The sequence below is a fragment of the Halichoerus grypus genome, chromosome 13 (genome assembly GCF_964656455.1).
Source record: "Halichoerus grypus chromosome 13, mHalGry1.hap1.1, whole genome shotgun sequence".
Classification (NCBI taxonomy): Eukaryota; Metazoa; Chordata; class Mammalia; order Carnivora; family Phocidae; genus Halichoerus; species Halichoerus grypus.
This window is the reverse complement of record NC_135724.1, coordinates 88,354,549-88,382,142: the sequence shown is the minus strand read 5'-3', so window position 1 is coordinate 88,382,142 and position 27,594 is coordinate 88,354,549. Positions and strand designations below refer to the sequence as shown.

Below are 27,594 nucleotides of genomic sequence, written 5' to 3'. Positions count from 1 at the left end.
AGGCCAGACGCGCCGGTGCAGGACCTTCTCACCATCCATCAGACTTACTCTCGATTATAATGCTACAAAATCACATGGTGTTCATGATTTGAATTTTTTTTATTTTCTGAAATGGAACCATTGTACATTGTACAAACCATATCTACTTGATGGAATAAATAAGTGAAAAATTATACTGCTGTACAACACACCAAAAAAACAACAACAAAAAACTAAACAAAAACCCAAACGTAAGAGGAGAAAAAAAATTAGGTAACGGTGAAAAAAAGGTCTTTATACCTCTAACCGGGTCCTTGGCGATAATGAACATTCCAAACCATGACATCGTTGGTAATGAGAGGTCACCACCCTATAAACGGGCCCACCGCCTTCCGGGTTCCGGGTGTAAGTGCCAGCACTTTGTGGAATGTGTAGCCGAAGCTCCCCCTTCACGTGTGGCGGGGAGCAAGGTTGCCCTGGGAGCCCTTTAGGCCACGTGGTGGCCACGGAAGGCATTTGCCGAGCGCCCCCCCCGCCCCGCCCCTGGCTCGGCCGCTGAAAGGTCTTAGATTCTGTGGTGGGAGGGGGGCGAGGGGCACAGGGTGGGTGGGGGACAGTGGCTCCGAGGAGCGGACTGCGTCGGGGAAGGAAGCACATCTGGATTTTTGCAGTCTCACTGTCCCGCGCGGAAGGCCTTCCCGGCCAGCGATGAGCACAGGGCCGCTGGTGCTTTGTCTGGCGTGGCCTCAGCAGCTGGGGGGGGGCCCGGTCGGTCCCGGCCACAGGCCCCTTCCTACCTTCAGGCACTTCAGAGAAAAACAAATGACAGCCTCGGTGTCGCAGATGTCGTCTTCATCCTCAACCGCGTTGACTCCCCTTGCCTGTCCAGAGAGGCCACCACAACCGGAAGGGGCCCCCAGGGTGGCGGGGGGGTGGGGAACCCCCGGCCGACGTGCCGTTTCTGTGGATGCGTGTGATTCTCCTTCAGCTGTCTTGGTTCTAACCTCTCATTTCCCAAAAAGAAAGGAAATAAATATCCAAATTCATCTTTCATCAAAATGGAGTTTCGCTGCAAAGAAAAAAAGTTACTCTAGCTCTAGAGGATCTGGAGGTAAAGCCGCCTTGAGATATGCTGAGAGGTAACGCAGAACACAGTTCTGCACAGAGCTGACTGCCTGAGGGGCAAAATTGATAAGGACTTTTTTTTTTTAAGACAGAAACCTTTCGGCATTGCGAACTTCAACATTAAGATTTTCAAAGTTTGTTTTTTGTTTTTTTCCCTTATTTCAGGAGACATTTTTGCATGAGGTATTTGAAATTCAGGAACATTTTGATTCTTCTTGAAGTGCAGGAAATAGATTGGCTCCCTTAAAAACAAGTAAGAGCCTCACCCTCAGAAACTTAGAAACTGGCAGACACTTTCCATGGTGGTCAGGAGAGAGATCCACACGTCAAAGGTATCAAAGGTGGTACCTGAATATGCACCAATCAGCAAAACAAAAACGAAAACAAAACAAAACAAAAAAACCACAAAACAAAACAACCCCCTCCCCCCAACCCGCCCACCCCCTCACTCAACTCAAAGGGAGTTGGAACTCCAGTGCAGTAAAGAAAGCTCAGGAAAAGGGTTAAGGTCCGAGGAGTCCATCTAGGAATTAAGAGCAAACCAGGCCTCAGAACCAAACAATCAGGCAGTTCGTCCAAGGGGGTATCTCCATTTTAGTGAGAGGAAGGTGTCCCAGCACAGGCAGAGGATGGAGGCGAGGAGAGAGGACTCGATCACCCCTTTCTGGAGGAGTGTAGGGCGTCCCACTCCTTGGTGCCTTGCTTCTGGCCTTTGAGGCCCAATCCTCAGGGTCTGCTCCCCCATGGGGACCGTGAGTGCATCCTGGGAGCGAGAGGCCATCGGACTGTTGGCTCTGAGCATCAGGAACACTTTGCAATCTTGCCTCCCCCCGGGCGGCAGGGGGGTGGGGGGGAGGTTGCCGAGTTGGGGGGGAGGCAGAGGGTAGCAGGTTACTGCGGATTTGAAATCCAGGCAACATCGCGTGACAGCAAGTTCAGCACCAGCTCTTCCTGCCATCTGCTCCCAGCCTCCTCAGCCCTTTTGTCGTCCTAAGGAGACAATCCTGCAGAAGCCGCTTCGTCCTCGGAGGTGTGGGAGAAAGCCGTGTGGTGGGGGGAGGCTGCAAGTGCCAGAGCAATCGAAGGGTTCTGTGCGTCCGTCTGGGCCACCACGGTGGCCTTGGAAACACCGGCCCCAGATGCCCCGAGGAAGTGAGAGAGCACATCCGGAGGCCAGCCCTCGGCGGCAGTGCCCCGACATCCGATGCTCCTCGGACCTTGGACCCAGGGCCCAGGGCTTGCCCGACGCCCCTGCAGCTGCAGATCAGGCGGCCGAGGAGGTCCTGCTCTTGCGAGGCCTCGGGTCCCCCTCCTCCCTGCCTGTTCCGCTCCAGCTGAAGTCCCGGGTCAGGGAGGAGAGAGGAGTGAGGACGGTGGCACCAGCTGCCTGGACAAAACCGAGGGCACTTTGCAAAGGGAGATGCAAAACAACCAGGAAAACATGCCAGAGGTCACCTCAAGGGCACAAGGCACAAAAAAAGAAAGCGGAAGGAATCGGGCGAACAGTGAAAAGCCCCGACGAAAACCGATTCCCTGATCGGTACCACCCTCGAATAGCTTATATCGTTAAATAGAGAAGTGGGGGGAGGGGGACACAAAACAATACAGCAGCAACACAAATGTAATCTTGGCTTCAGAGACAGTGTGCAGACACTCCTGAGCTGTCGACCCCGCCTTCCCAAGGACAGTCCCTTCAACACTCGAGTGTTTTGCTTCACAGCAGAAAGTTCTTCAGTGTCTGAGAAGTTACGCTGTTCTGGGTTTTCTTGGATTTGCACTTGGTAAACTTGGAAAGTTAGTAGTCCTGTCTGCACCCGAGAGGAATTGCTCAGGTGAAGTTGTTCTAGGATTCAGCCTGCAGATGGATCTCCCGTGAAACATGGACAGCAGGACTGAACGTACTGTCTACATCTCTTCAGAGCTCTGTTGCGAGGCCTCCAGTTTCATCTTCTTCGAGGGCGGCACTCCTTCCAAATCCTTGGGGGAGAAGAAAAGAGGACACAGGTTACCACACCAGGAAGGCAGTTTAGGCCAGCCGTGAGGTTGAAGGTCAACCCAGGAAGAAACAGAGGACCGGCCTCTGTGGTTCAAATCCGCAGTTCTGACCCCGCGGCCCACGTTCACCAAGCCCCGTGTCACCTGGGCCCCGCCTGTCCCCACCATGGTGGTTTCCCTCCGGGTCTCCCAAGCACACGGCCCCCTGTGCCTCTGAGCTCCCCCGTCCCCTGCCCCACACCAGCCAGGGAGGGTCGCCCCATTATCAGCCTTCCAGTCTGTCATTAATCGCCAGGGTAATCATTTGTGCACAACTTCCACATCGACCTCTCCAAGCTCAAAGACCTCGTCCGACCTTGCCATGTGGTCAGTGGCTCCTCCTGATACTCAGCGTTTGCTGAATGCATATGTGTGTTATTCTGGGGAAAAGGGCCGTAGTTGTGACCACATTCCTAAGCCCCACGGCGCAGAAAGGTCCGGCACTCACCCCCCCACTCTGACTTTCCCTCTCAGGCATCTCCAACCTGACCCATTGCCCGAGACCAGCTGATGACTACCCACCTTGCCCGGCCCCCCCAAGTCTGTCGACACCACACCTGCTCAGGATCAAGCTCACACCCCACCTATTAGTCCCACCAACTCCATCTCCAAATAGCCCTGGGCCTGCCCACCTCTCCCCTCCACCCGCTGCCACGCTCACACTGTCCGCACCTGCACCCATCACCTGCCCAGACCAAGCGGCATCCTGCTCCGCGGTCTCCCTACGCAGCCTTCCACACAGTCCAAGAAATCCCAAAACAGCAATCATACACAGAACATAAAACCCGCTGATACTTTCCCACTGACTCCAGAGCAAGACCCCGACTCCCTTCCAGGCTGAGAGGGCCCAGCACCCAGCCCAGGCCCACCTGTGCCTCGGCTGGCTGTTCTCTTCCTTGTCCGCTAGGCCCCAGCCACCGTGGCCTCCCCTTCTGTTCCTCAGGCTCACTCCTGTCTCCAGGCCCAGCCCAGAAAGCCTGCCCTCGTGGCCCTAGTTTCTCAGCCTTCAAATTCCCGCTCACCGCCCATTTCTCCGCCTACGCCAGAGTCCAGAGAATGCTCTACCATCAGGTCTCCTTGCAGCCCCGTTCGGGTTCTTCTGCAGCGTGCGCTGTGACCCCGTAATCCGCTCGTGCCTGTGGTGCCCTGTGTCATGGTGAGCCCCCTGCGGGCAGGGAGGGACCCCATCTCCGGCTCACCCTGGGTCCCTAGTATCTGACAGAGCACCCGGTCCACAGTGGGTGCACAACGTATGTTGAATGGAGCCCCCAGGCCCTGAGGTGGGCTGTGTGGGAGTTTCACTGGCAGACCCTGAGAGCGCGCACCGCAGGGGGGCCGGAAGAGCTGCCTCTGTGCTCCCCCTGGTTCTCATTCTGAAAGCAATAAAAGCCCGATACAGACATAACCAGAAAAAGCAGGTACTGTGCCTTCAGAGGATCCCCTGGGTCCCCTTGGGGAGAAGGTTCTTTGGTTCTGCAGAACAGTTGGATGGGAGGACAGCATGTGAGCTTGGGAGTGGACGAGAAAGGGAAAAGGGAGCAAAAGAGAGGAGCCACGAGCTAAGGATAGCCGAACAGGGGAGAAGAGTCAAAGTACTGCTCCTGTCGGGAGGTTGGGGAAGCTTTTTTTTTTTTTTTTTAAACACAGGAATGGCCAAATGTGAGTGTCTAGTTGCTTGCTTAATTGTAATGCAACCTCCACCTTGCTCACAAACCTCGGAGCTCTGTGGACGAGTCTGTGTCCGTGTGTGCCTGAGAACAGTGGAAGAGGCCTCATTCCAGGTCTGGGTCCCCTGGAAATGGCAGTGGAGGTGGGGGGCTTGTGAGAATGGAAGACCCCTGCACCTTTCAGACATCTGGGAGGGGGGGGAGAAGAGCACTAGATGCCCCCAGGGTACGGATCAAAGGTTCAAGCTAACCTTTCCTCCACTGAGTTCAGAAGGCCAGGAGACCCCAGCAGACATTCTGGTTTTACACACTGTTCAGGAGGCTTTGATTTTTAATCTAATGGGCTCCAGCTATGCCTGAGGTTCTAGGTCTTGCTCTTCTCATTTCACATCGGGAGGATATTTCTTTCTGTCTGTACCTGGATCAGCCACACTCTTTTTAACAGCTCCATACCAGTCTGTCTTATCCATGACCCCCGATTAATTGAACCAGTCCCCTTTCGGCAAACTTAGGTCATGGCTCACATCTCCCATCAACACTCCTTCTGTGTCTTTGGGCATTTGGAGGTGTGTTCTGCAGGAGGAGGGGGCTGCAGATCCAAGGGGATATGGACATTAGAGTCCAGGAGGCACTTCCCCTTGCGGGAGGCCTGGCTTACTGCCCTGCAAAGCGCAGACCAAGTGCTGCCACACCCTGGCCCCTTCCAATCTTTCTGCTGCTACTTCCTCCAGAGGTACTGGAGAGTAGTTTTATTAGTTCAAGTTCTGATACCTCGGAGTCCCCACTCAGCTTAGGTGGGCACAGAGGGTTGACAGTGAAAAATCACAGTGACGGCATCTGAGGCATTCCCGTGTCCAGCTCCACACCGAGTGTGCTCGCCACATTCTCTCATCCCATCTGCGCCCTGGCCCCAAGACACTTCTGTGATCCCATTCTGGTAGCTGCGGACAAGGAGGCTCGGTTACGCTAAGTGAAGGAGCTGGGATTCGAACCCGGGATGTTTGTCCTAGCCACCGGCCACCTGCTGCTGCACGGATTCGGACCAGATGCTGACAAACAGGGATGACCCCGAACGGGGTCCAAGCAAGGGGGCGTGTGGTCAGCTGCAAAATTCCAAAGGATGATTCATCCGGCATTTCGGATTCTGAAGACTTATCGTCCCCGCGCTAAAGGAAGTTGGCTTGGGGTCACTAGAGCAGGCAAGGCTTTTGTGGACCTGAGTAAACAAAGTGACAAAGCCGAGACTGGGATAAAGGCCGCCTCCTCTTCCTACACCCTCCTCCCTGAGGGCTGGGCCCCAGGACACTCACGACTCCCGCTCAGTGAATGCAGGGAAGTGCCAATCTTCCGAGGAGAAAACCACGAAACAAAGTAACGAAACCCCTTTCAACGTACCCCCGACACCCCAACGGGCTCCCGGCTGATCTGGCTGCCCCTCTGAGACCTTGATCGAGGTACCTGAGAGATTGCGGACATCTCTGCAGCTAGACCCGCGTCTCCAGATGGCTGCCGTTCACCTTTCTCTGAACTATTCATCGAGTTTTCCATTGAAGACTGCGAATTCTGCTCGTCAGAAGCATCTGAGGGAAAGCAAGATGACAGAAGCTGTTTTCAGACACGTGAGATGTGGAGCCAGATGGACCAATTACTAAAAATACCTGGAACTGGGGAGTTTTGCGGCCAGGCGGTCTGTCGGGCCTGCAGTGAGTTGGGGCGCTTGGGAAGCCTCTTAGTTTTTCGTCAGGTTGTCTGCAGCGGCCAGGCCCCACGCTGGCCCTGGGGCCTCCAACCCTTGCCTGCACACCCACTACCTGCCATGTGCCCTAAGAGGACATCTTAGGGAATGCTACACGCTTTGTGCCGCGTGCACCTGGCGCCCTCTGGTGGGCACAACGCGCCCCAACCATCATGGCTGCTGACTCCTCCCTTTTCCATTCCAGAGCCTGCGTTCTCCACCTGGGGAGCCGGCCGAGGGAACTGCCCCTTTATAGACATTTCTCTTAATAATGTGGGTGTTTTCCTGACCATCAGAGCAATGACTGATGATTGCACAGAAACAGAAAATACGGGAAAAAATAAAGTCAGAATCACTGATTACCTCACCCCACCCACAACTACCAACCCACTAACATTTCAGAGGATTTATTTTCATCTCTCCAGATGTTCCCCCCCCCATGCATATAATTCTCTGCTCTCCCCAAATAGAGATCACACAGAATTTTGGAAAAATTTTTCATGTCTTTAAAAATTCTCTGAATACAAGAGTGTACAAGATGGCCACACGGCTTCCATCCAGCAATCACTTATTTATGAATCTGTTTTGCCAATGATTTGGGCTGTTTCTTATGCACAGGTCTGCCTGCTCCCCTCCCCAGCGCAGTCCTTTAGCAGAAGGGGCTTGCAGGCCGCAGCCGGCTGTACGAGGCGAGGCGGTGCGGCTGGGGGAGAGGAGGTTATTTTGGGCACCGAGCCACGGGGCTCATGGTGGGAGCAGCATCTTGCCCAGGGCCCCACTCGGCTTGCACTCAAGGCCCCAACAACATCCGTCACCCTGATTTTTTCAAAGGGCACTAGAAGACTCAAGAATGCCACCCTTTCTGGGGTTTCTGAGGCAGAAAAGAAAAAAATATATATATATATATATCCAGGCTTAAGTTTTAAAGCGAGCACGCAAGTCGGCAGCACTCCACGGCCTGAAGCCAGTGGGGAGCAGAGGGCTGGGGAGCAGGGCAGGAAGGAGGTGGAAGACCCCCTCTCCCAAGGAGGCTGTCCTCCCAGCATGTCCATCCCAGGTGAGCTGCTCTTAACACATACTCTGCCTCCCCAAACCAGCAGCCCGGATATCCTGAGGGCAGCACCCGGAGACCCACCACCCTGCCAGGGCCCGAGCTTGGGTGTTCCTGCTGCCGCGGGGAGGCTCAGGGGTCCGCCCTCTCCAGGGCTGGGCTCTGCCTACAACCTGGTACCTGGGAGGACCCAGGGTTTAGAAATAGACCTGAGTTCCCATCATGCCTCTGCCACTTGTTTCCTCTGGGAGCCCTAAAAGTCATCCCGGCTGACAATAGCCACGCTGTGGAGTCTCGGTGAGGACTTAAAGGGACAGGGGAAAGCGCAGGGGAAGTACTCAAGTAACAAAATAACCCCAGGGGGGAGAAACTACCAGGGCATAGGACCACACTCGCCATCAACCTGACAGTTCTTTAATATTTTGTTTTACTTTTTAAAAAAATTTATTTAAGTAATTTCTACACCCAATGTGGGATTCCAACTCACGATCAAGAGTCACACGCTCTACCGACCGACGGATCCAGCCAGGAGCCTCTGTTATGTTAAGTCAAACACGGAATCCCTGTACAACCCACTTCCTCCACCACTAGGTAGAGACCCAAAGGAAGAGGAAATAGGTCCTCAAACTGGTACGTGTACATGAATGTTCACGGCAGTACTATTCCTAACAGCCAAAAGATGGAAACAGCCCAAATGCAAATTAACAAATGAATCAAATGATAAAACGTGGTGCATCCACGCAATCCACACAGCAAAGTATTACTGAGTCACAGATAGGAGGGAAGGAATGGCACCTGCTATCAGGTGGAGGAACCTCGAAAACATGATCCCGAGTGAAAGAAACCAGACACAAAAGGGCACATATTTCACTCATATGAAACATCCAGAACAGGTAAATCCATACAGACAGAAATCAGACTGGCAGCTGCCAGGGGTTAGGGTGAGGGGGAAGGGGGGAGTGACAGTTTATGGGTACAGAGTTTCCTTTGGGGGCAATGGAAATGTTTTGGAACTGGACAAAGGTGAATTTCATCTCAGTTTTTTAAAAAGGGAAGAAATCCACGTTAATGTTATGTTCTAGTTCGTAACAGACGTTTGCTTTAGCAAACTTTTGAGTTGTTATTGCCCTCCTCTGGCCTCCCCTCTCTGCCCTACACACTGAGCTCTGCAGACTGAACAGGGAGGTTCAAAAATCATGGCCAGCCACCCCGAGAGTCATGCTGACCCCCTGCCCGGCCTGAGAGCTCAGCAGGAACTGGCCTTAAAGCTCACAGAGCGTGCAAGGGCTCGGTGCAGCGGCCTGATTCTCCTAGTGCTGGTGCTGGAACTCACCCAGGGGAAATTATTTTCCTAGGCCCTAAATTTAGTCCAGTGAGTTTGGACATTATGTCATTCCCTGAACTCACTCAGCAGTAAACAAGTTCAAAGCAAGGTCAACAGCTGGTGACTAACCCACCCCGACCCGCAGGCCGCACGTACCCACCTGGGAGGCCTTCATGCCTTTCCCATGGGGGCTCCCCCAACAGTGGCAGGCACCCCCTCCCTCGAGCAATGCTGGGCAACTGTGCGGGCCCAGTGGCCTGGGGTCGTCAGAAGAGGACCCCGGTGTAGTTCCCCCCTGGACGGGTAAAGCTTTTGGTGGTAGTGGGGGGAGGGAGGGGAGCGGGGTGTCGTAGTTACCAATTCTGGAAGCAACAACCCAAGAAGCAGTTTCTGCAACTGAGCTTTAATGGCTTTTAGGGCAAAGGAGATGCAGCCCCCAGACATGGGAGACATGAGGGAGAAAGCACGCAGGATGGGAAAGAAGCCAGGATGTGTGCACACCTGGCCCGGCAGGAGTGCGTGACCTCCCCTCGCTCACGTCAGGCTCAGGCCCGGGTGAGCACTTTTGCTTCCTTTCCACCCCACTCCTTTCGGGGACTGGATGAGGGAGGCAACTTTCATCTGTCTCACTTTATAAATAAGGAAACAGAAAGGCTCGCAGGAGGGGACGCTGACAGCCCAAGGCCACACGGCTAGCGAGTGTCAGCCCAGACGTGACAGCTCATCCTGTCCCTGGACCCAGCCCCCTGGTCCCACCACCCACTGCCCGCAGAGCCTCGGGAAGGGGACGGTGCTGGGGGCCGCCGTGGGGAGAAGCCAGGGAGGCCTCTCAACATCCCACCACACACAGGATGGCCCCGCAGGCGAGACGCGTCTGGCCCCAAATGCCAGCCGTGCTGAGGTTGACAAGCCTTGCCTACCACGTCTCTGGAGGAAAACGGTGGGATCTCCCCCAGTTTTAAATGCCCGCACCTCTGACTAAATACACAGTCCCTCTATCCTTCAGATAAAGATGTGCGGACAAGACTCCCTGCAGGATCATGTGTGGGGAAAAAACCTGTATGATTATCAACGTGGGGACTATTTAAATAAATGATGACACGTTCGTACCACTGAACAGTACAAAGCTGGTAAAGAGAACGAAACAAACCTGTACGTCCTAACATGGAACAATCTCCATGGTGATTGTTAAGGGAAGTATTCTAAAAAAAGGAGGTTATAATCTCATCTAGATTCTTCTAGGGCCACCACACTAGACTCAACAGTGGTCCTCCTGGGGCGGGGAGGACACTCGAAGCTCTGGCTGGGGGGCTGTCCAGTCTTTGTCCTGACACCTGTGTTGTTCCCCATGTGTGGGGTCACCTGCCCTCCCCGCCCCGCCCACAGGCCTACCTGGCACGAGTGCCTTCCGCATCCGGTTCAGAAAGGGGGTGCCACACTGAGCACCTGAGACCCTCATGCCTGGCTGGCTCGCCCCTTCCCCCACACGTCCCCAGGCACTGCCCCTGGTCCCTTCTGCTTGCACTGCTCATTTCCCTCTGATCCCCACTCAGCCTTCGAGCCCACGTCAGGCAGCAGGAAGCCTTTCCTGAGCCCCCTAGGCTCCTTTTTCCTAACACAGCGCTGACCACGAACTCAAAAGCCCCCTTAAGGGCCAGGCAGTGCCGTGAATGAGTCGTGGGGGCTGTTCAACTCAGACACAGGTAAGGAAATAAAAAATCTGAAGGAATATTCTTCTGTTCCTCAAAAAAATACAGATTCTCCCAACCTCTCAGACTTTTACTTTTCCACTTTCGATAGAGAAATAGGTTAAAAAAAACAACGTAGTTTTTCCTTTAAATGAGTAATAAAGAAAGCAACAGTGATCACGGAGGGATATGGGGCCACGACTCTTGGGCCTCAGTGTCAGGAAGACAATAGGGAGTGGTGGGGAGTGTGGAACTAGCAAATGCAGGCTCACCCACCCTCCCTGGAAGGGCAACCACATCTCTGCTTTAACCGGTTGCTGCTCCATGGAAAAGCAGACCCAGTATTGCCCAATCTTCTGATTCTCTCAAGAGAAGGTGGAAATCAATCTTGTTTAAGTGAAATTGTTTAATTTTAAAATTCTGACATCCAATTCAAATTAAAAGTAAAAACAGCACCAGGCCCGTGGCCACATCCACACGCCCCACGCTGGATCTAGTCTGACTGTGACCTCTGCAGAGTCTCATTCTCAGTTTTGGTGTCCGTCCCCCACTGCTTCCCTCTGAGTGCTTGGGGGGCAGGAAGCAGCCTCACACAGGGCAGGTGTGGGAAAGCGTGTCAAAGGAAATGGAAAGGGGTTCAAAGTGATGCCACAGCAAAGAGAGGCCTTCCTCCCGAGAAGACCCGACCCAGTCCCTCCCCAAGCACAGGGAAGCCTGGCCTCCACCCCGGGCCAGCCCTCTTCCTCCTCTCCTCCCTTCACAAATGCTGGCCAGGCCATCCCCTCAGGTGCCAGGGGTCACCCTCCAGTCCCCCCTCAGCCCAGGTACACCTGTCAACACATACTCCATCTTGACCTTCAAAATACACCTTGATATCAGACAAGCAAGAACTACAGACCCATCTTCTTAAGTGTAATGACGGTACCTGTGATCAGGTAAGAAAACATTCTAATTTTTAAGAGATGTGTGCTGAAGTTTTCAGGGATGAAATGCTGTAAGATTTGTAAGTTACCTTCAAATGCCCTCACCCCCAAATACTTACAGACAAAGCAAAACAAACCAACAACTGCCGAATTCAGCTGACATATATGGGAGAGTACCCTATTTATTTTTCTGTAGGTTTCAAAATTTTCTTCTGCAAGAATCCAGAGATCTCGGGGCGCCTGGGTGGCTCAGTCGTTAAGTGTCTGCCTTCGGCTCAGGTCATGGTCCCAGGGTCCTGGGATCGAGCCCCGCACTGGGCTCCCTTCTCCACGGGAAGCCTGCTTCTCCCTCTCCCACTCCCCCTGCTTGTGTTCCCTCTCTCACTGTCTCTCTCTTTCTCTCTCTCCATCAAAATAAATAAAATGTTAAAAAAAAAAAAAAAAAAGAATCCAGAGATCTCAAAATAAACAAAAATAAGCCAACATATACATATCCACGTACATATATGTCCTCCACAATCAGACTGCTGCTTACCACCTCGTCTGCTCCCACTCTGGTCACACCAGTCGCCACCCTCTTCCATCTGGATGACTGCCTTAGTCCTGCTATCTGTTCTCAATCACAGCAACCAAAGTGACCCTCCAGACCATGGCACTCAGTCCCAATGGTTCCTGTCTCCCTTGGCACAGAAGCAAGGGTCTGTTTACTGGCCTAAGAGCCCCCCACACTCAAGGTCCTGCCCCTTCTGACCTCATCTCACTTTGTGAACCCCTCATCCGCTCTTCCCCAGCCACTAAGCACATTCCTGCCGCAGGGCCTTTGCGCTGCCCGTTCCCTCTGCCCATAGTGCTTTTCTCCCCCTTTCCCAAAGGGTTTGCTCCCTTACCTAATTTTAGCCTAATCTGCTCTAATGTCACCTTCTCAGTGAGGCCTTCCCTGGCCACCCTATTTAAAATGGAAACATTCCCCATAATTCACCAAGACTCACCATTCCTCTTTCTTATTATAGTTTTCCACGGAACTTACCTTCCCAAAACTAGACTGTAGGATTTTTAAATTGCCCCACAAGAAGCTGAGCTAGTCTAGGCATTACCTTTCTTCTACTGTGACCTTCTAGGGGTCGGCATGTGGCTAGACCTCCTAGAGACCTGTCAACCGACGGCACGAAGGCCCAGCCCCTGCGGGCACATACCTTCCGCCCCAGGGAGCTCCTTCCCGTCGGCCTGCGCCTCGTCCGCCTTGGGGTCAGCGCCTTCGCCGGGCACGGCTGAGTGGGGCTCCGGAGCAGGGCTGGAGTTACTGCTGTTCTCCTGCTTGATCGGGGAGGCATCCGCTATGGAGCTCTGGTTGCTGTTATCATCTGCACAGCGGGGAGAGAACCACAGGGTGAAACCCCCAGCTACTGAGGAAAGGCAGGCTGGGGGCTCGGCCTCCCCAAGCCTCTCTGCCGGCAGCCCCTCAGGACACTCTGCCAGGGAAGGAGACACTTCCCCGCCCTCGACACCTTGGAGATGAGCCACCTGGGGCCGTTCCATATGTCCTGCAAGGAGAAGGCTTCCGTGAGCCTGCCTGAACACCCCCTCTGGCTCCGTCCTGTGGGGGGGGCAGCCAGCGACACACGGTGGCCTCTCATGTTTCAAGTCTTTGGGGGGCATCTGAGGCCTCATTCTGGGTGAAGAGGCCAGATTTGTGCACGTGGCTGTGGCGACACGAGGGCTGGAGCCTGGTCCATGCGGCAGCGCTGCCAAACACCTCCCGCTGGGCTCACCAGGGGTCCAGACCGACTTCCGCTCGGTACGAAATAAAGGGGAGAGCACATGTACACGGAAAGTAGGGTGCTCCACGGGACAGTCGGCCCAGGCTCTTCAAGTCAGAACCATTAAAGAAGAGAGAGAGAAAGAGAGGGAGGGAGAGGGAGGGAGAGGGAGGGAGGGAGAGGGAGGGAGAGGGAGGGAGGGAGAGGGAGGGAGAGGGAGGGAGAGGGAGGGAGAGGGAGGGAGAGGGAGAGGGAGGGAGAGGGAGGGAGGGAGAGGGAGGGAGAGGGAGGGAGAGGGAGGGAGAGGGAGAGGGAGGGAGAGGGAGGGAGAGGGAGGGAGGGAGAGGGAGGGAGAGGGAGGGAGAGGGAGGGAGGGAGAGGGAGGGAGAGGGAGGGAGAGGGAGGGAGGGAGAGGGAGGGAGAGGGAGGGAGAGGGAGGGAGAGGGAGGGAGAGGGAGGGAGAGGGAGGGAGAGAGAAGCAGGGAAAATTATTGTAAAGAAATTTAAGAGAATTAACAGCTAAATTAAGGACATGTGAAAATTATTTAGATTCTGTTTTGAATGTGCCAGCTCGTAAGGGACATTTTGGAACAACTGGGGAATTTGAATATAGTCTGGGATTTAGAAGATACGATGGAGTAACAGTTACTTTTGTTAGGAGTGAAAACAGCACGGCAGGCGTATAGAAATGTTATTAGTGACGCGTGCTGAAGGGTTTAGCCACGGACTTAAAACACAACGCAGGGAAACTTCAGTTCAGCACAGGCTGCCTACAACTGTCAGAATTCCCTGAACTGAACACTCGAGAGCTGTGCAGTTTTTCTATGTAAATTGCATTTCAATTAAAAAACTTAATACATTAAAAAAAAAAGAAGAAGAGGCAAACATGGCATGTGAGTGAAAACCTAGGTGACAGGTGTATGAAGTTCATCACACTAGTCTTCCTACTGTTCTCAATTATGAAATTTTTCATAATACAGAGAAAAAAAGAGAAGTAATTTGAGCACTGCATTCATCGTTGAGCTGGTGGCAGGGCTGGGGGTCCAGGGGCACATATCCCCTGGCGCTAGACCCCGTCTTAGGTGCAGAGAATCATGTTAGGTTGCAGATATCCAAGTGGTGATTTCAAAACTATCACCGCACTGCTTTTCTGGGCCATGCTGTGCACTTGGGACCAAGGCCACTTCTGTGAAACAGAGAGCAAGGAAGAGACACGGAGAAGCACATCCACACATCCTGGGCCCTACTGCATGCTGACACCTGGGCAAAAACACTTACAGTCACTTGTTCCATCCTCCCGACAACCTGCCCAGTAGGTGCTATTACCTCCCTCGTTTCCAGAGGGGGAAACTGAGGCTCTGAGCGGCAGAACCCCTTGCTCAAGCTGCTCCACCCAACTCCAAACTCAACCTGCCAAGGAAGCGCCAGGCAGTCACACGGTCACGGCCAGGTAAACTGCATCTTATTCTAAGTGTACTAGTTACACAAAAGATCCTCTTGTGAATTCTGGGACTTAAAAAAAAAAAAAAAAAGTGCACTCTCCTGATTTGCCTTTTAAGAAAATCTAAACCTCCTTCCTACACCAAGCTATGTGTGTGTGTGTGTGTAAAAGGCAGAGGCCTGACCCACAGGCCCCAGCACGGAGTGATGTTAATTAATGACGACAAGTACTAATGTTTAACGAGTTAGTTGCCTGAGCCTAACCCGGTCACCTGGTAACGACGTGACCCTGACATTCGAATCGACGTTGATAGAATCTCAGACTCGAAAGAGGTGGCTGCAGATGCCCGCTATCCCACTGGGAGTCTTGCAGATAATCCTGTCCAGGCCCACATCTTTCCTTGCGTTTGCACACATCTATGCCCTGCGGCTGGAGGAGGGTCTCAGCTGCACATGTGCTAAAATGGAAAGGAGACTGAGAAGGTGAGCGAGGCTCCTGGGCTGGTGGCCACACACTTGGATTCTGCCTCCAAAGGACCTCAAGGCCAGCACTGGCATCCGTGAGCTTCCTAACCTGGGGTGCCACCTCCCCAAGGCCTCATTTCCTAATCTGCACAATGGGGCTTATTTTTAGGATGAATGAAGTAAGGCATGAAATGGGCTTAACAAGATGCTTTGGCGCATTGTGACAGCCTTAAACGTGAGCTACTAACATGCCAAGGGCTTTGAGGGGGTTATCTTATTTAATACTCACAAGGACCTTATGAAGTGGGCATTACCATTCCTACTGGGCAGACTGAAAACAGATCTGACAGTTACATGTTAAGGAACTAGCCCAGGATCACACAGCTGGTTGGGAGGGGGGAGTCCTAGGGAGCCAGATGTGAACCCAGGTGGGATCTCGTCCTCTGCTCTAAAAGGCTCTCACCTGTGAGCCAGGCAGGGGGCCTTCTCAAATCCCAAGAGAGTGGGGATCTAAGCAATGCCAGGGGGGCAGGTTACGTCCCAGCTCCAATACCTGGTTCATTTGTGTTCCATGTTCAGTGTTCAACTGCGATTGTATGGCCAGTGAGGGGCTTTCCTGACGTGTCAGCTGTCAGCAAAACCCCTCCATGCTTTCTGAAGCCAGCCCAGCAATAAGCAAGACCCCCTGCCCTCAGAGCTTGTGACTGTGTTTTCCAGACTGGTCAGTTTGGGCAAATGCGAAAGTTCACTGGCACTCCTTCCACAGAGCAGGACAGCCCTGGAACCAGAGGGGCAGAAACGCGATCAATCCAATATATCCAATACCACCATGCTGTACAAAAGGCCTGGGTGGTCAAAAGGACAAAGGTGTTGAAACTGGGATCAAGAGATGGGAAAAGGCAAGTGGTACCAGCTCTGCTAGTGGCAGCCCAGGCAGGTGGCCCCGGAGTGACCACAGTCTCCTGCAGGAATGGCTATGGCTGCCTTGAGGGAAACACACTCCCTGAGTTTCTGGGTCTGATTTCCCAAAGTATGGCATAAATGCAGATTTCCTAGTTTATAAACATCGGAAACTCAATGTTGCAGAAATTTCATGTTTGAACCTCTCAGGTCAGAAGTCCTTGGAGGGGTGGGGACAACCGGGAGGGGACACCAGGGGGATGGCCAGGCACGTTTCCGTCTTGACCTGGGCCGGCTGTATGGCTGTATGGAATCTCTATACCGATCATGAAGCCATACCCTGATGACGTGTGCCTTTCCTATCCATTAACGAGGTAAAGCGGGAACTCAGCGCGAGCAATGGCAAAACCGCAGACTGGCTAATGCAGGTCTCCAGCCTGGATTCCATCAGGGGGACACCGGTTGTAACTTTTGAAGTAAGACAGCAAAGGAAGGTAGGATGTCATTGTGGAACGCAGGTCCCCGGGTCCCAGAGTGATTAACGGGATGTGGAAATCCAGTCTGGAGTTTCCCAGCAGCCAAAGAGAAATAGGAAATGGAAAACGGCGTCAATTTTACGGTAGGTCAGGCCTAGGAGGGGAAAAGATCGTAGACCCACAAAAAGTTCCTGAGCGCACACAGGGCTGACAGGTCGCACCCCCCCGTCCCCCGTAAGGTTTGTGTCACTGGGCTCGAGAAGGTCTTGTTTTATGTCTCTGGCTTGTTTCTTGTTTTACGTTTCTTGGCTTGCTGTGCTGGGAAGAGAAGTTTCTCCTCCGCTGAGGCTTCTCCTGGGCACCAAGGCCTCCTGGCGCTGCCCAGCCCTCCTACCCTTGCCTGGAATGTGAACAAACCTGCTGGTGAGAACAAAAGCTGAGTGCTCTGCCACAGCGCAGGGCCCAGCAGGAGAGCTCACCGTGCATGTCCATCATCCCCGGGGAGGAGCTGTTCTCCGGCGTGGTCACCTCAGAGCCACACTTCTCATCTTTACCCTTTTTCTTGTTCTTGTTCTTCTGGAGGAGAAAATGGAGCAGACACCGAGTCACCACATTGTGTGTGCATGCGTGAGCAAGCCCCCGGGGGGTGATATGAATATTTTATTTGGCCGGTTCATCTTGGAGCCTGCAAGTCTCCAGAGGGCTCTCCTTGGCCTGCATTTGAACACGTCCCATTAGGGGCCTCACCTGCCAAAGGGAGGATTCTGGGGCTGGGCATAAACCTGGCTTGTGGTTTATGCACCAGGCATGCCAACAGGAACAGTGATGCCGGGTGAGGGACAGAGAAGACACAGGTCACCCCCACCATCTGTAGGCCCCACGGCTGCCTACAGCAGTCAGCTGACTCCCGGCAAAATACTGGAAGGCCAGGTGAGGAGGGAGATCCCAAGGAGGAGGGATGGTGAAGGGGATGCTTTTTGTGTGCAGTTCCATTCGGTTTTTTTTTTTTTTTTTACAAATGGAATAGGATCATGTTGGAAATGACCTGTGTCCACTGGTAAGAGTCGTTAAATTACAGCACATTCTTTCCACGTAACGTAATGCAATAATTACTGAGAATAAGACAGCTCTTCATATACTAACGTGGAATGATCTACAGAAATATCAGCATATTAGAATATCTCAGTCATCTCCAGGATGCATAAAAGGAAGGTGCAGAACATGGGAAGGGAAGGCCACTATCCACGGAAAGAAAAGGACACGCGAATGTCTATCCACACGTGTGTTTGTGGGCACTGTCTCTGGAAGGATAAACAAATGCTGGTCGCCTCCAGCGAAAGGAGCTGGGTGGCATGGGGGCGTACACAGGGACAGGAAGCAGATTTACAAAAAGATATATATATATTTGAAAAAAGCAGCATTTGAAGAATACGCACACCTCTAGAGATGGAAAGTTGATTGGTGGATTCCAGGACCGTGAAGCCGGTGGGGGAGTGACGGCTAACAGGTGTGAGCTTTCTTTTTGGGGTAACGAAAATGTTCTGGAATTACAGCAGTGATGGCTAGATGACAGTGAATACACTAACACTAACTTGTGTACCTTGAAAGAGTGAAATTTTATGGCATGTGAGTTGTCTTCATGGAAAAAAAAATGTTTTGTAATACTTGAATTCTGTAAATTGGTTTCCCTATTTAAAAGGAAAAAACTTGCTAGAGTTCCAAAGGGGAGGGGGGAATGGCGCAACCATGTTGTAACTGGGTGTTTAGAAAAATAAAAAGCTACCCCCCCACAATACGGATTCCTGGCCACAACCACCAGAGATTCCGACTCAGCTGTCTGGGGTGGGGCCCAGGGACCTGCATTTCTCCACGGTTCCCAGGGGATTGGATGCTCAGTCAGGGGTGGGGCCCACAGCCCTAGAGGGAAAGGGGGTGGGGGAAACATCCTACTGTACATCGTGGCTGAGACAATGGCTAATTAGCATTTCTCGAGCACCGTCTGCACAGCCGGGCCGGGTTAAGTTCTCTCTGATAAACCGCCTTGACTCCGCTGCAGAAACCCCAGGAGCTTCCTATTGTTACCCCACTGCACGGAAGAGGGCACGAGGGCCCAGCAGGTTGGGGTCACCTGTCTGACATCATAGGTTAACGGCGGGGGGGAGGCACCTGTCCTCTACCTCTCTCCCAGCCTGCAGCTGCCCTGTCCTTCCCGGCAGCCCATGTATTACACTTTCTCCTTGATCCCAATCCATTTTGGCACTTCCCTGATGTCTGTTTCATGCTATTCTATAATTATCTTTCCCAACGAGATTATAAATTCCTTGAGAGCAGGGACCATGTCTTCTCAAATGCAACCGGCGTTTACACAACACCTAATGATGTGCAAGGCACAGACGTGGGCCGGGGCCAGCAGCTGCCTTCCAGGACCCGGCTGCACCGTGCTCTCCCCTCCAGGGACGGCCAGCACCAACGGCTGCGATGGGCTAGGTCCTGGGGCCTCGAGGAACGCAACCCTGGGGGCTCCAGGAGCCCAGGCCAGAACCAGAAAGGGTGACACACACCGACGTTCTCCGCCCAGCACCAACCTGCCCAGAGACGAGCTTGTGATCACAGGGTCAAGAATGGAGCCTCAGCCCTGCCTGGACACCTGGGACAGGTAACTGAAGACGGCTGCGGGGAGGCTTAGCCTTGCCTTTATGGCCCCCTAGGAACCCAGCAATCATGACCACGACCCCCCAGAAGCAAATGGAGCCATCCATCCATGTGGCTCAGCGTGAGCCATCGTCCTGGGGGGGAGGATTGTTCGCATGAATAGGGAAGGTACCCCGGGCAGGACAGTCCATGCCAAGGTCTGTAGGGGGGAGCATTCTGGATGCTGACTGGAAATAAGAGTAGCTGACCTGGTGTCTTTGGGGGTAAACTTGCCCAGGAGCCGCGAAGCTGAAAAACTACCCACGATGTGGGGCAGCAGCTTCCGCAGCCCCTGCCCCACACCAGGCAGGGCTGCTGACGCTCCCTCTAGTGGCTGGAGCCCCCCCCTGCCCCCCACCCCAGGGCCCCAGCCGTGGCTGTGTTCCCATGCACCAAGCCCTCTCGCTCTGGCGTCACTCTGGGGTGGCCCGCAGCTCCAACCACCAGAAGGCTCTCCAACAGCAAAGAGAGCATGTGTTCTGGAGTCAAACAGACCCGGCACTTGCTGTGTGATTCCGGGGAAGTGGCTTCACCTCTCTGAGCCTGTGTCCTCACTTGTACAAAGGGGATAAAGGATCAACTCGACAGACCTGGCAGATGGTTGGGGGCTCCGGAGCAGTGACAACGATGGGGGAGGGTCTGCTTGTCCGGGCGTATGCTACACCCAAACCGTGGTGCCCAGGGCCCCAGGGAGGGGACAGCTCTGCCCTAAGGCATGTCCCCACTGGCAAACTATAGGGCTCTCAGCCCAGAAGAGATGACTTGCAGGGGACACTTCCCAGCTCCCGGAGGGCCAAACTCTGGGGCTGGACTATGAGTGAGGAGGAGGACCCAGGTGCAGCAGCCTCTCCAGCCATAAGTTGGGTCCTTCTGCTTCCCAGGTGGCCTTGGCCCCAGGGTCGCGCACAGGGTGGACAGCACCTTCTACCTGCAGTGCGGGGAGCACGGATGGATGGCCCCACCCCAGGGGTTTGGCCCACATACTCACATCGTCCACCTTTGGCTCTGTCACAGGGACCCACTTGTAGATTCGCAGGGATGTGTCACCCACAGTCACCCACTTCTTCTCCCTGCAGAAGATGAGGAAGAGCTCGTTACCAGGGGGTTTCTGGGGCAGAACCCTGCGCACCCCTCGTGGGGGACACGGGCCTTGCAGGAGCTGCGACACAGGGGCTGCTCAGCTTGGGGTCAAGGGAAGGAGCTCCAGATCACTCCAGATCTAGCGGCTGGGGGCTGCTGGGCAAGTCACTCACCAATCTACACCTCTGTCTCCCCGTCTGTTAGACCACACAGGGTCAGCAGTCTCTGGCTGCCCTGAGGACTACATGAGACAGCACGTGTGAAAAGCCTCCCCATGCCTTGAAGGATGTGCCTGGTGAGACTGGGCGGACAGAGGGGCTGCCATTAAAGAGGGCTGCTCTGGATGAAGAGAGCTGTGCCCCAAGGTCCTCCAGCTTTTGTGCCTCACAACGCTGCCAACTCCACAGAGCCAGCGAACTGGGCCACCCCAACCCCTTGGGCAGCAGGGAGGGCTTTAGGCCAGCAGGGCATTTCCTCCTCAGGGGTTGAGGGGGGCTTCACCAAGGGCACCCACGGACTCACCCTGTCCTCCCCGCAATGCCTCTGAGGTCAGAGGAAGGAAGGCAGAAGACAGCGTGAGTAACCACCCAGTGCTCTTCAGGGCAAACGCCATTTGGAGCAGCCGGGGTGGGGGGGCGGGCAGGGGCGGGGGAACAAGGGCAAACCTGGATGCCTAGTGGCCTTGGCCCCAAGGGTGGTCCACAGGCCTCAACAGGGAAGCACAGCCTGGACAGCAGCCAGTCAGAAGGATGCCCTGAGACCCCACATCCCGGCTCCAAGACAGGCATGTGTTTCTGGGTCTTCCCTCCTAATACCCACATCTGCACACTGTCCCTGCCCCCGCCCCCCCCACAGCCTAAGCTCCTTGAGGGACCGCATCCGGGGACCCCCGCTACTAGAAGCAGGTTTATGGGTAAGGACAAAAATCACAAGCCAGGAGAAGGAAACGGGGTGACTGGTTTTCATGAAGGATAACAATTAACACCCTCTCCTCCACACCACTGTGTTCCAAGCCACCATCATTCCCTAGATTCCTGTCACAGCCTCCAAACTTTGGTCCCTGACCCCTGCAGTCCACAGGTCAGGTCAAGTCACTTCTTGCCCTTAACACTGGGAATGAGAGCCAGGGGCTGTGCACCTGACAATATCGAGGCTCGGAGGAATCACCCGGAAAGAAAGCTGGGACTCCAAACCAAGCAGTTTGGACTCTAGGGTCCCCATTCCCGGCACCAGGCTCTGCCATCTCAGGAGAAGTGAGAAGTCACAAAGGATCTCTCTCGGCTGCTTAATTCAAGGAACCCACCGTGGGATGTCAGGCCCAGATGCACACCTAGGACAGGTGACAGAGCTGCCAGAAGCCCCCAGCAAGTTTAGTGACAAGGGTTCCACCAGAACCGAAGTTTACGTGTGGCAAGAGCACCTCTGTTTGTGAGCTGGCAGGTACCTGACCAGCCTTCCCTCCATGGGTGGGTGGCCTTCATGGGCTGGTGGGACACGTTACAGCCACCTGGCACTCAATTGCCACAGAGGGTTCGGGGCACCTGAGCACACTCAAAACCAGCTAACCCAAACCACAGAAATCTCCATTCCCCAAACTGTGCCTGTTCAGGTCCTACAGATTCCCTGCTGGAGGAAGCCACAGTCTGGCTTTTACTTATTTTAGGACTATTTCTAGTGTCTTCAATGTGCTAAGCTCCCATACACATTTGCTCTAATCTTCCCATAACCTTGTGTGGCAGCAACAGTCACCCTCCCCATTTGACAGATAAAGAAACTGAGGCATGAGAAGGTGAAGTCTGTCTCTCCGGGGCCAGTATTCAAAGCCACACTGCTTTAGGAGCAGCTTCTCCCACCCCCATTCCTGCCCCCTTTTAGCCCAGAAAGAATAAAATGAAGGCACGTATCTAAGTCACCACCCACCCATCTCCTACATCTTAGAGGCAGAATGGACAGCCCATAATCCGTGTCCTTCCCCACCTCCATTCTGAATAATCAGAAGGTACCTGGAAGGGACGGGGCATTCCAAGGAACAACCTTGGTGACAAAGCAACAATCGTAATAGTCATTGTGTGCTGAAGCTTACATCTGCCAAGTGCTTTATTTACAATCAAGCCCTCTCCCCCAAAGACTGCCCAATAAGCCTAGGAGAGGGGAGCCACTGTCACTCCATTTTATGGGTGGGAAACAAGAGGTCCAGAGAGGTTACATAACTAGTTCATGGTCACACAGCTAGCCCAAGGCAGAGCGAGGACTGGACACAGGCTCCGACTAGAGCCCACTCTGCTATTCTGTCTCCTGTGAAAAACTAAGAAATCATTCCACAGAGCACATCGGTTACAGAAGCTGGACAGAAACACAAACTGCTAGCATCCCACGCAAATGGCCAAAGGCGCTCACTACTCACAGTCCCTCAACCGGCTTCCTCGGCCAGGGCCCCAGTAGGTCAGCAAATCCAAGGTTTGGTTGTGTTAAAAACAAAAACAAAAACAAAAACAAAAGTAACTGACGTGCAAAACACAGGACGTGTCTCCAGGCAGAAAGTGTGCCCGGTCTGGGCTTTGCAGCCCGCAAGCCGGCCAAGACGGACCCTCAGGTCGCACGTGCCTCCCGGAGTGGCTGAGGGCCCTGCGAGCTACGGGCAGACTGCAGCCGGGTTCTCGCGCCCCCCTTTGCCCCAGTTGGTGACCCCTTGGCCTGAGTCCCCTCCAACTCACCCCAAGGATTAGAAACCTTTCTTCGGTTGCATTTCTACCGGACACTGAGGGGCTCTAGGACATAGGGCAAAGCATTAAGAACCCAACCTTGGGAATGGACCTCAGGACTGCCCTGTGCCCAGGAGCCCCGCAGGGAGACGAGGCCCTGGAAGGCGGGTAATGGGGCAGAGCAAGCACCAGGGAGGACAGGAAGCAACTTCACAGACATGACCAGTGGGCTCCGGGTGTCTCCTCAAGCCGGCAGCTCCTTGGAAGACAACACACGGGCTCAGGGAAACGATGGAGCTCCTACTAGTTCCCCAAACCATCATCCCAGAACACGCAGCCCCGGCCCTCAGTGAGGGAATCAAGCTGTACTTACTACTTTATAGTTGGGGTGGCAAACAAGTGGCCAACAGGCATGTTTTGTCTGGCCTGCATATTAGTTTTTAAAATTTGAATCAATTGCCAAACTTTAAGAAGAAAAAAGTGAGACACCACATAAAAATCCAGATTCCTGATGACTCTCATAAAGGCGGTGACGTGGCCACGAGGGGCCCACGTGCATGAGGAGTCAGGGCTCTCTCAGAGCCCCCAGCACTCACCCCCCACCCCACTGGAGGCACTGGGCCCAGATTCACCACAGCCGGCGGGCACACCCCCATCTTGCCACAAAGCTGCCTGTGGGCCCCCCGGTAACCAGCCAGGCTCAAGTACTGCTCTCTGCCCCTCAAGACTTGGGCTCCTGGACAAAATGGCAAATGGGGTCCCAGCTGTAGCAATAAAGCCCCAAACACTCCCCCGCCCCCAGCATAGGCTCCCATATAAACCGCAAGTACCCGCCACAGATTTTCGAGGCTATGGTCAATTTTTAATGTTTTCCTGGGTCCAGGTCCAAGGGCTAGCCAAGATGTTGGGGTCACTGCCCAAGGGGGACCCTGCTGACTCCCTCAAAGAGACTGCAAATCCCTCACTTTGTATCACTTCCCAGGGCTAGTCCTTGACACCTGAGGAGGCCTTGCCTACGGCTGGTGTCATCCTAACTAGGCCCAGGCTCACCTGACCTGCCCTGCACCTGGCAAGAGGGTATCCCCAAAGGTAAAGAGGTGTGGCCCTAAAGATGGGTGGGTGGGATGTGTGGGACGTCTCCAGGGAACAGGCCTCTCTCCTTCAATAAGTCACTGAGGGACCCTTCAGACCAAGGGCTCAGGGGTTCCGGGCCTAAGCCTACTTTGTGGCTCAAGCCTTTGTCTCCCACCCAGTGACCCTCCTCCCTTGCTATTCTCCACCCACACTGGGCCCCTAACCCTGGCCCAGTTTCCCAAAAAGGGGCCCACCATTTTGTTCTTCTTCCAGCCATCTTGTGGCAGCCTCACAGCCTACCAGCCTGCCTTGCTGGGACACCAGACGAGGGAGGGAAAACGGCTGGCAGCTAGGGATGGGGTGGTCACGGGTGACTGCTGGCTCTTTCTGGGGACGAGGGAAGGGAAGGGTTGGCAGAGGGGGGATTTTTAGGGGTCACCAGGGCTGAGAAGAATACCACCCTACACTCACAGGATAAATGGTATGCCAGACACCTCTGCTCTCTGGATAAAATATGAGATGCTGAATTAAATCTGAATTTCAGATATGTAACAGTTTAGTATAAGTATGTCCCAAGTACTGCATGGGACATACTTACACTAAAATTTATACACATATATCGCTTATTTTTAAAAAGTTATTTCATTGTTTATCTGAAATTCAAATTTAACTGGGTGTCCTGTAATATTATTTGCTAAATCTGGCAACCCGATGTCCCAGCCACTAGTGAAAGGCATGGTTGGTGGCCACGCAGTTAATAAACAACCCAAAGCCTCAAGGACTGACTGGAAGGCCTATTCTAAAAGTACAGCGAAGGTGAGATTTGGCTTCTCGGGGCTGGGGAAACCCTGAAAATAAGGCGAAGTCTTTTTTGCTTAAAACGGGCAGAAAGAAAAAAAAAAAAGAAAATAAAATCAGCAAAACACATACTTTATGGCGTCCACCTTACAATAAGGACACCGTTAGTGACTGCTTCTGTTTGCAGGAATAGGTGCTTTTGGAGACACGATCTCGTTCTAGGAGGGAGAAAGCAGCACCAGACCCATGGCTGCCATGGTTAAAGAAGTTCCGCAGTTTGCCCAAGGTCACGGCAAGGAAGTGAACTGGAAGCCCAGCCAGCAGATCCTGAAGCCTGAGGTCTTTATCATGACCTGTTTCCCGAAACACAGGGAGGGAGGGAGACCCGTCCTTCTTCCCTTCCCCCAAACACAGGCCAGGCCAGAGGGGGGCCCCAGGCTGCCTGTTCTGCCACCCCCCGGGTGGAAAGCCCCATAGGTCCATCTGCCCTCCCTGCAGAGCACTGGCAGACTGGCTCCACGGAAGCATCTGTCAGGGTACCGAGCCTCTGTCCTGCTGGGAACCTGGAGCAGAAGGCCCCACCACGCCTCTTGGAACAGAGAAAGGCAGCTTGCCCCCAGCCCCTTTCTCACTTCCAGGCCTTGACAGAAGGGAATCAGGCCCAGACACCGGTTCTTTCTTTGCCCCGGGGAATAAGGCAGGGGACAACCCCAGCCTTCCCTCTGGGAATCCCACAGGAGAGGGGACTGTGGGCTTGTTTTCCCGTGTGTGTTTTGGCCTGAAGCTGTTTCTGCCATTTTTAAATGGCTCCAGTTGGGCACTGGGCACCCTGCGTGCCCCGGGGAGCTCCCACAGCACCGAAAACTCGGATCTCAACTTTGGAAGGCCTCCCCTTCTCACGGTTCTGAAAATTCTTTGTCCCACTGGAGCCAAACCCAGCCCTTGGCCGGGCATCCGGCCATCCGCAGACAGCCCTTTCCATAGGAGGCCCGGGAGCACGTGGACTTTATTGATTTTCCTCTTGCCTTTTTTGTTGGGTTTGACTCAGAAAGGACAGCTAACTTGTGACACGGCTAGGCTGGAGGCTCACCCCCAGTGGTTTTTAGAGACCAAGGCGTTACTCAAGAAATGCCACCCCTAAACATAAACATACCCCACGAGGGGCCTGCCCAGTTTTTAGTCTTTAAATAAAAAGGGTCAGGACGAGCCCGCGGGGGCTGACACTCGAGATCGTCGCGGCTGCTCCTCTCCCTCCCTGACCCTGGTGAAGCCGTGGGAAAAAAATAATAAAGTTGAAATCAAGGAGCCGGGAGTTTTCAACAAGTCTGCCCCAACCCGGGGAGGTGCTTGCGCCTGGGGCCTGGCCCGCGGGCCGATTCGGAGCCAGACCCCGATGAGGCGGCGAACGCGCTCAGTCGTATTAATTACAACAAGGCCACGCCGGACAGACTCCAACGTGAGCTCGAAGAACACGCACGGCCAGCACCGAATCTCCTCTCCCCCGCGCAGAGAACAAAAACAACGGCTCTCTCGGCAAAACAAACACGAGCCGCTGCTTCGGGAAAGGCAGACTCGGCCGAGGACCGGCTTCTGGCCAAAAAGATTCGCCCGCCGACCCCCGCGCGCGGGCGCCTGCCGGCCAGGGCGGGCTGGGCGGGGGTGCCGGGCGCCCCGGGCCCGCGGCCGCCCCGGCGCTTCCTCCTCGCGCTCGCCCCCATCTTTCTTCCTCGCCGAGAGCCCTCGCTCCAGGCAGCCCAAAGCGCTAAATTTAAACGGCTCGCGCTCTGCAAACTCCGCAGACTCGAGGGCGCCGGGCCTGGGAGGCGGGGAGCGAGCGAGCCAGCCAGCCGGGGAGGGAGGCGGGAGGGAGGCCCGGCGCGGGCAGGGGCGCGGGGGGCCGGCGCTGCGCCGCCCGGGGCGCGCGGGGACGAGACGGAGACGGCGGCGGCCCGCTCGGTGCCTGCACAATGGAGCTCGCGCTCTCCCCTCCGCCGCCGGCATCGCGGCCCCGGCGCGCGGGAAGCCGCTTTCATGTGACTTGCACAAAACGAAATGGCTTCTGGGGCCGGCCCCGAGCCCCCCTCCCGGGAGCCGAGCGCCGCGGCGGGGCCGGCCCGCCGCTACACCGCCCGGCCCCGGGGCGCCCCGCCGCCTCCAGGCTGCCGCCGCCGCCGCCGCCGCCACCGCGCCAGGTGGGCGACAGGCGCGAGCGCACCTGGGCAGCGGCCGCGGCCCCCGCCTCGCGCAGGTGACCCGGCTCGCGCGCCGCCCGCCGCTCCAACTCCCGGGCCCGCGGCCGGCCCGCGGCGCGGCGCCCGCCGGCTTTTTGTATGTGCTGCGGGGGTCTGGGGCGGCCGCGGCGCCGGGCGGGCGGGCGGGCGAGCGAGCAGGCGCCTCCGCTTACCATTTGCGCACTTTCTCGATAGCCGCCATGACCCTCTTGATATCATCTTTGGCGCGGCTCCTGGTCTCGGCTCGAACCGACCTGCCCGACATGGTTCTGGCGGGGAGAGAGAGGCTGGGGGAGCGCGCCCGCCGGGTCCTCCTCGCGCTCCGCGGCGGCCACACTCGCGCCCGCCCGCCCGCTCACTCACTCACACACTCACACACACACTCTCTCACACACTCACACACATACACACAAAGCCGGAGCCGCCGCGCGCCCGGGGCCCAGTGCGCAAGCGC

At 54.8% G+C, this 27,594-nt stretch overlaps 1 protein-coding gene across 3 annotated transcripts; it reads right to left on the bottom strand.

Moving 5' to 3' along the window:
- Positions 1–80: 80 nt before the first annotated feature.
- BCL7A (BAF chromatin remodeling complex subunit BCL7A) lies at positions 81–27,594 on the bottom strand. Of its 3 annotated transcripts, XM_078061031.1 has the most exons (7): positions 27,314–27,594; positions 20,244–20,325; positions 17,044–17,140; positions 12,720–12,887; positions 6,264–6,385; positions 5,577–5,746; positions 81–3,081 (listed from the first exon to the last, which is right to left on the bottom strand). In XM_078061031.1, the coding sequence occupies exons 1-6, from the start codon at positions 27,403–27,405 to the stop codon at positions 5,591–5,593; spliced, it is 717 nt and encodes a 238-aa protein (XP_077917157.1). In that variant the 5' UTR covers positions 27,406–27,594; the 3' UTR covers positions 81–3,081; positions 5,577–5,590. The 3 variants fall into 3 exon arrangements, with proteins under 3 accessions (XP_077917157.1, XP_035940937.1, XP_035940938.1); XM_036085044.2 differs by lacking the exon at positions 5,577–5,746 and having other exon boundaries at positions 6,201–6,385; positions 27,314–27,592; XM_036085045.2 differs by lacking the exon at positions 5,577–5,746 and having other exon boundaries at positions 27,314–27,586.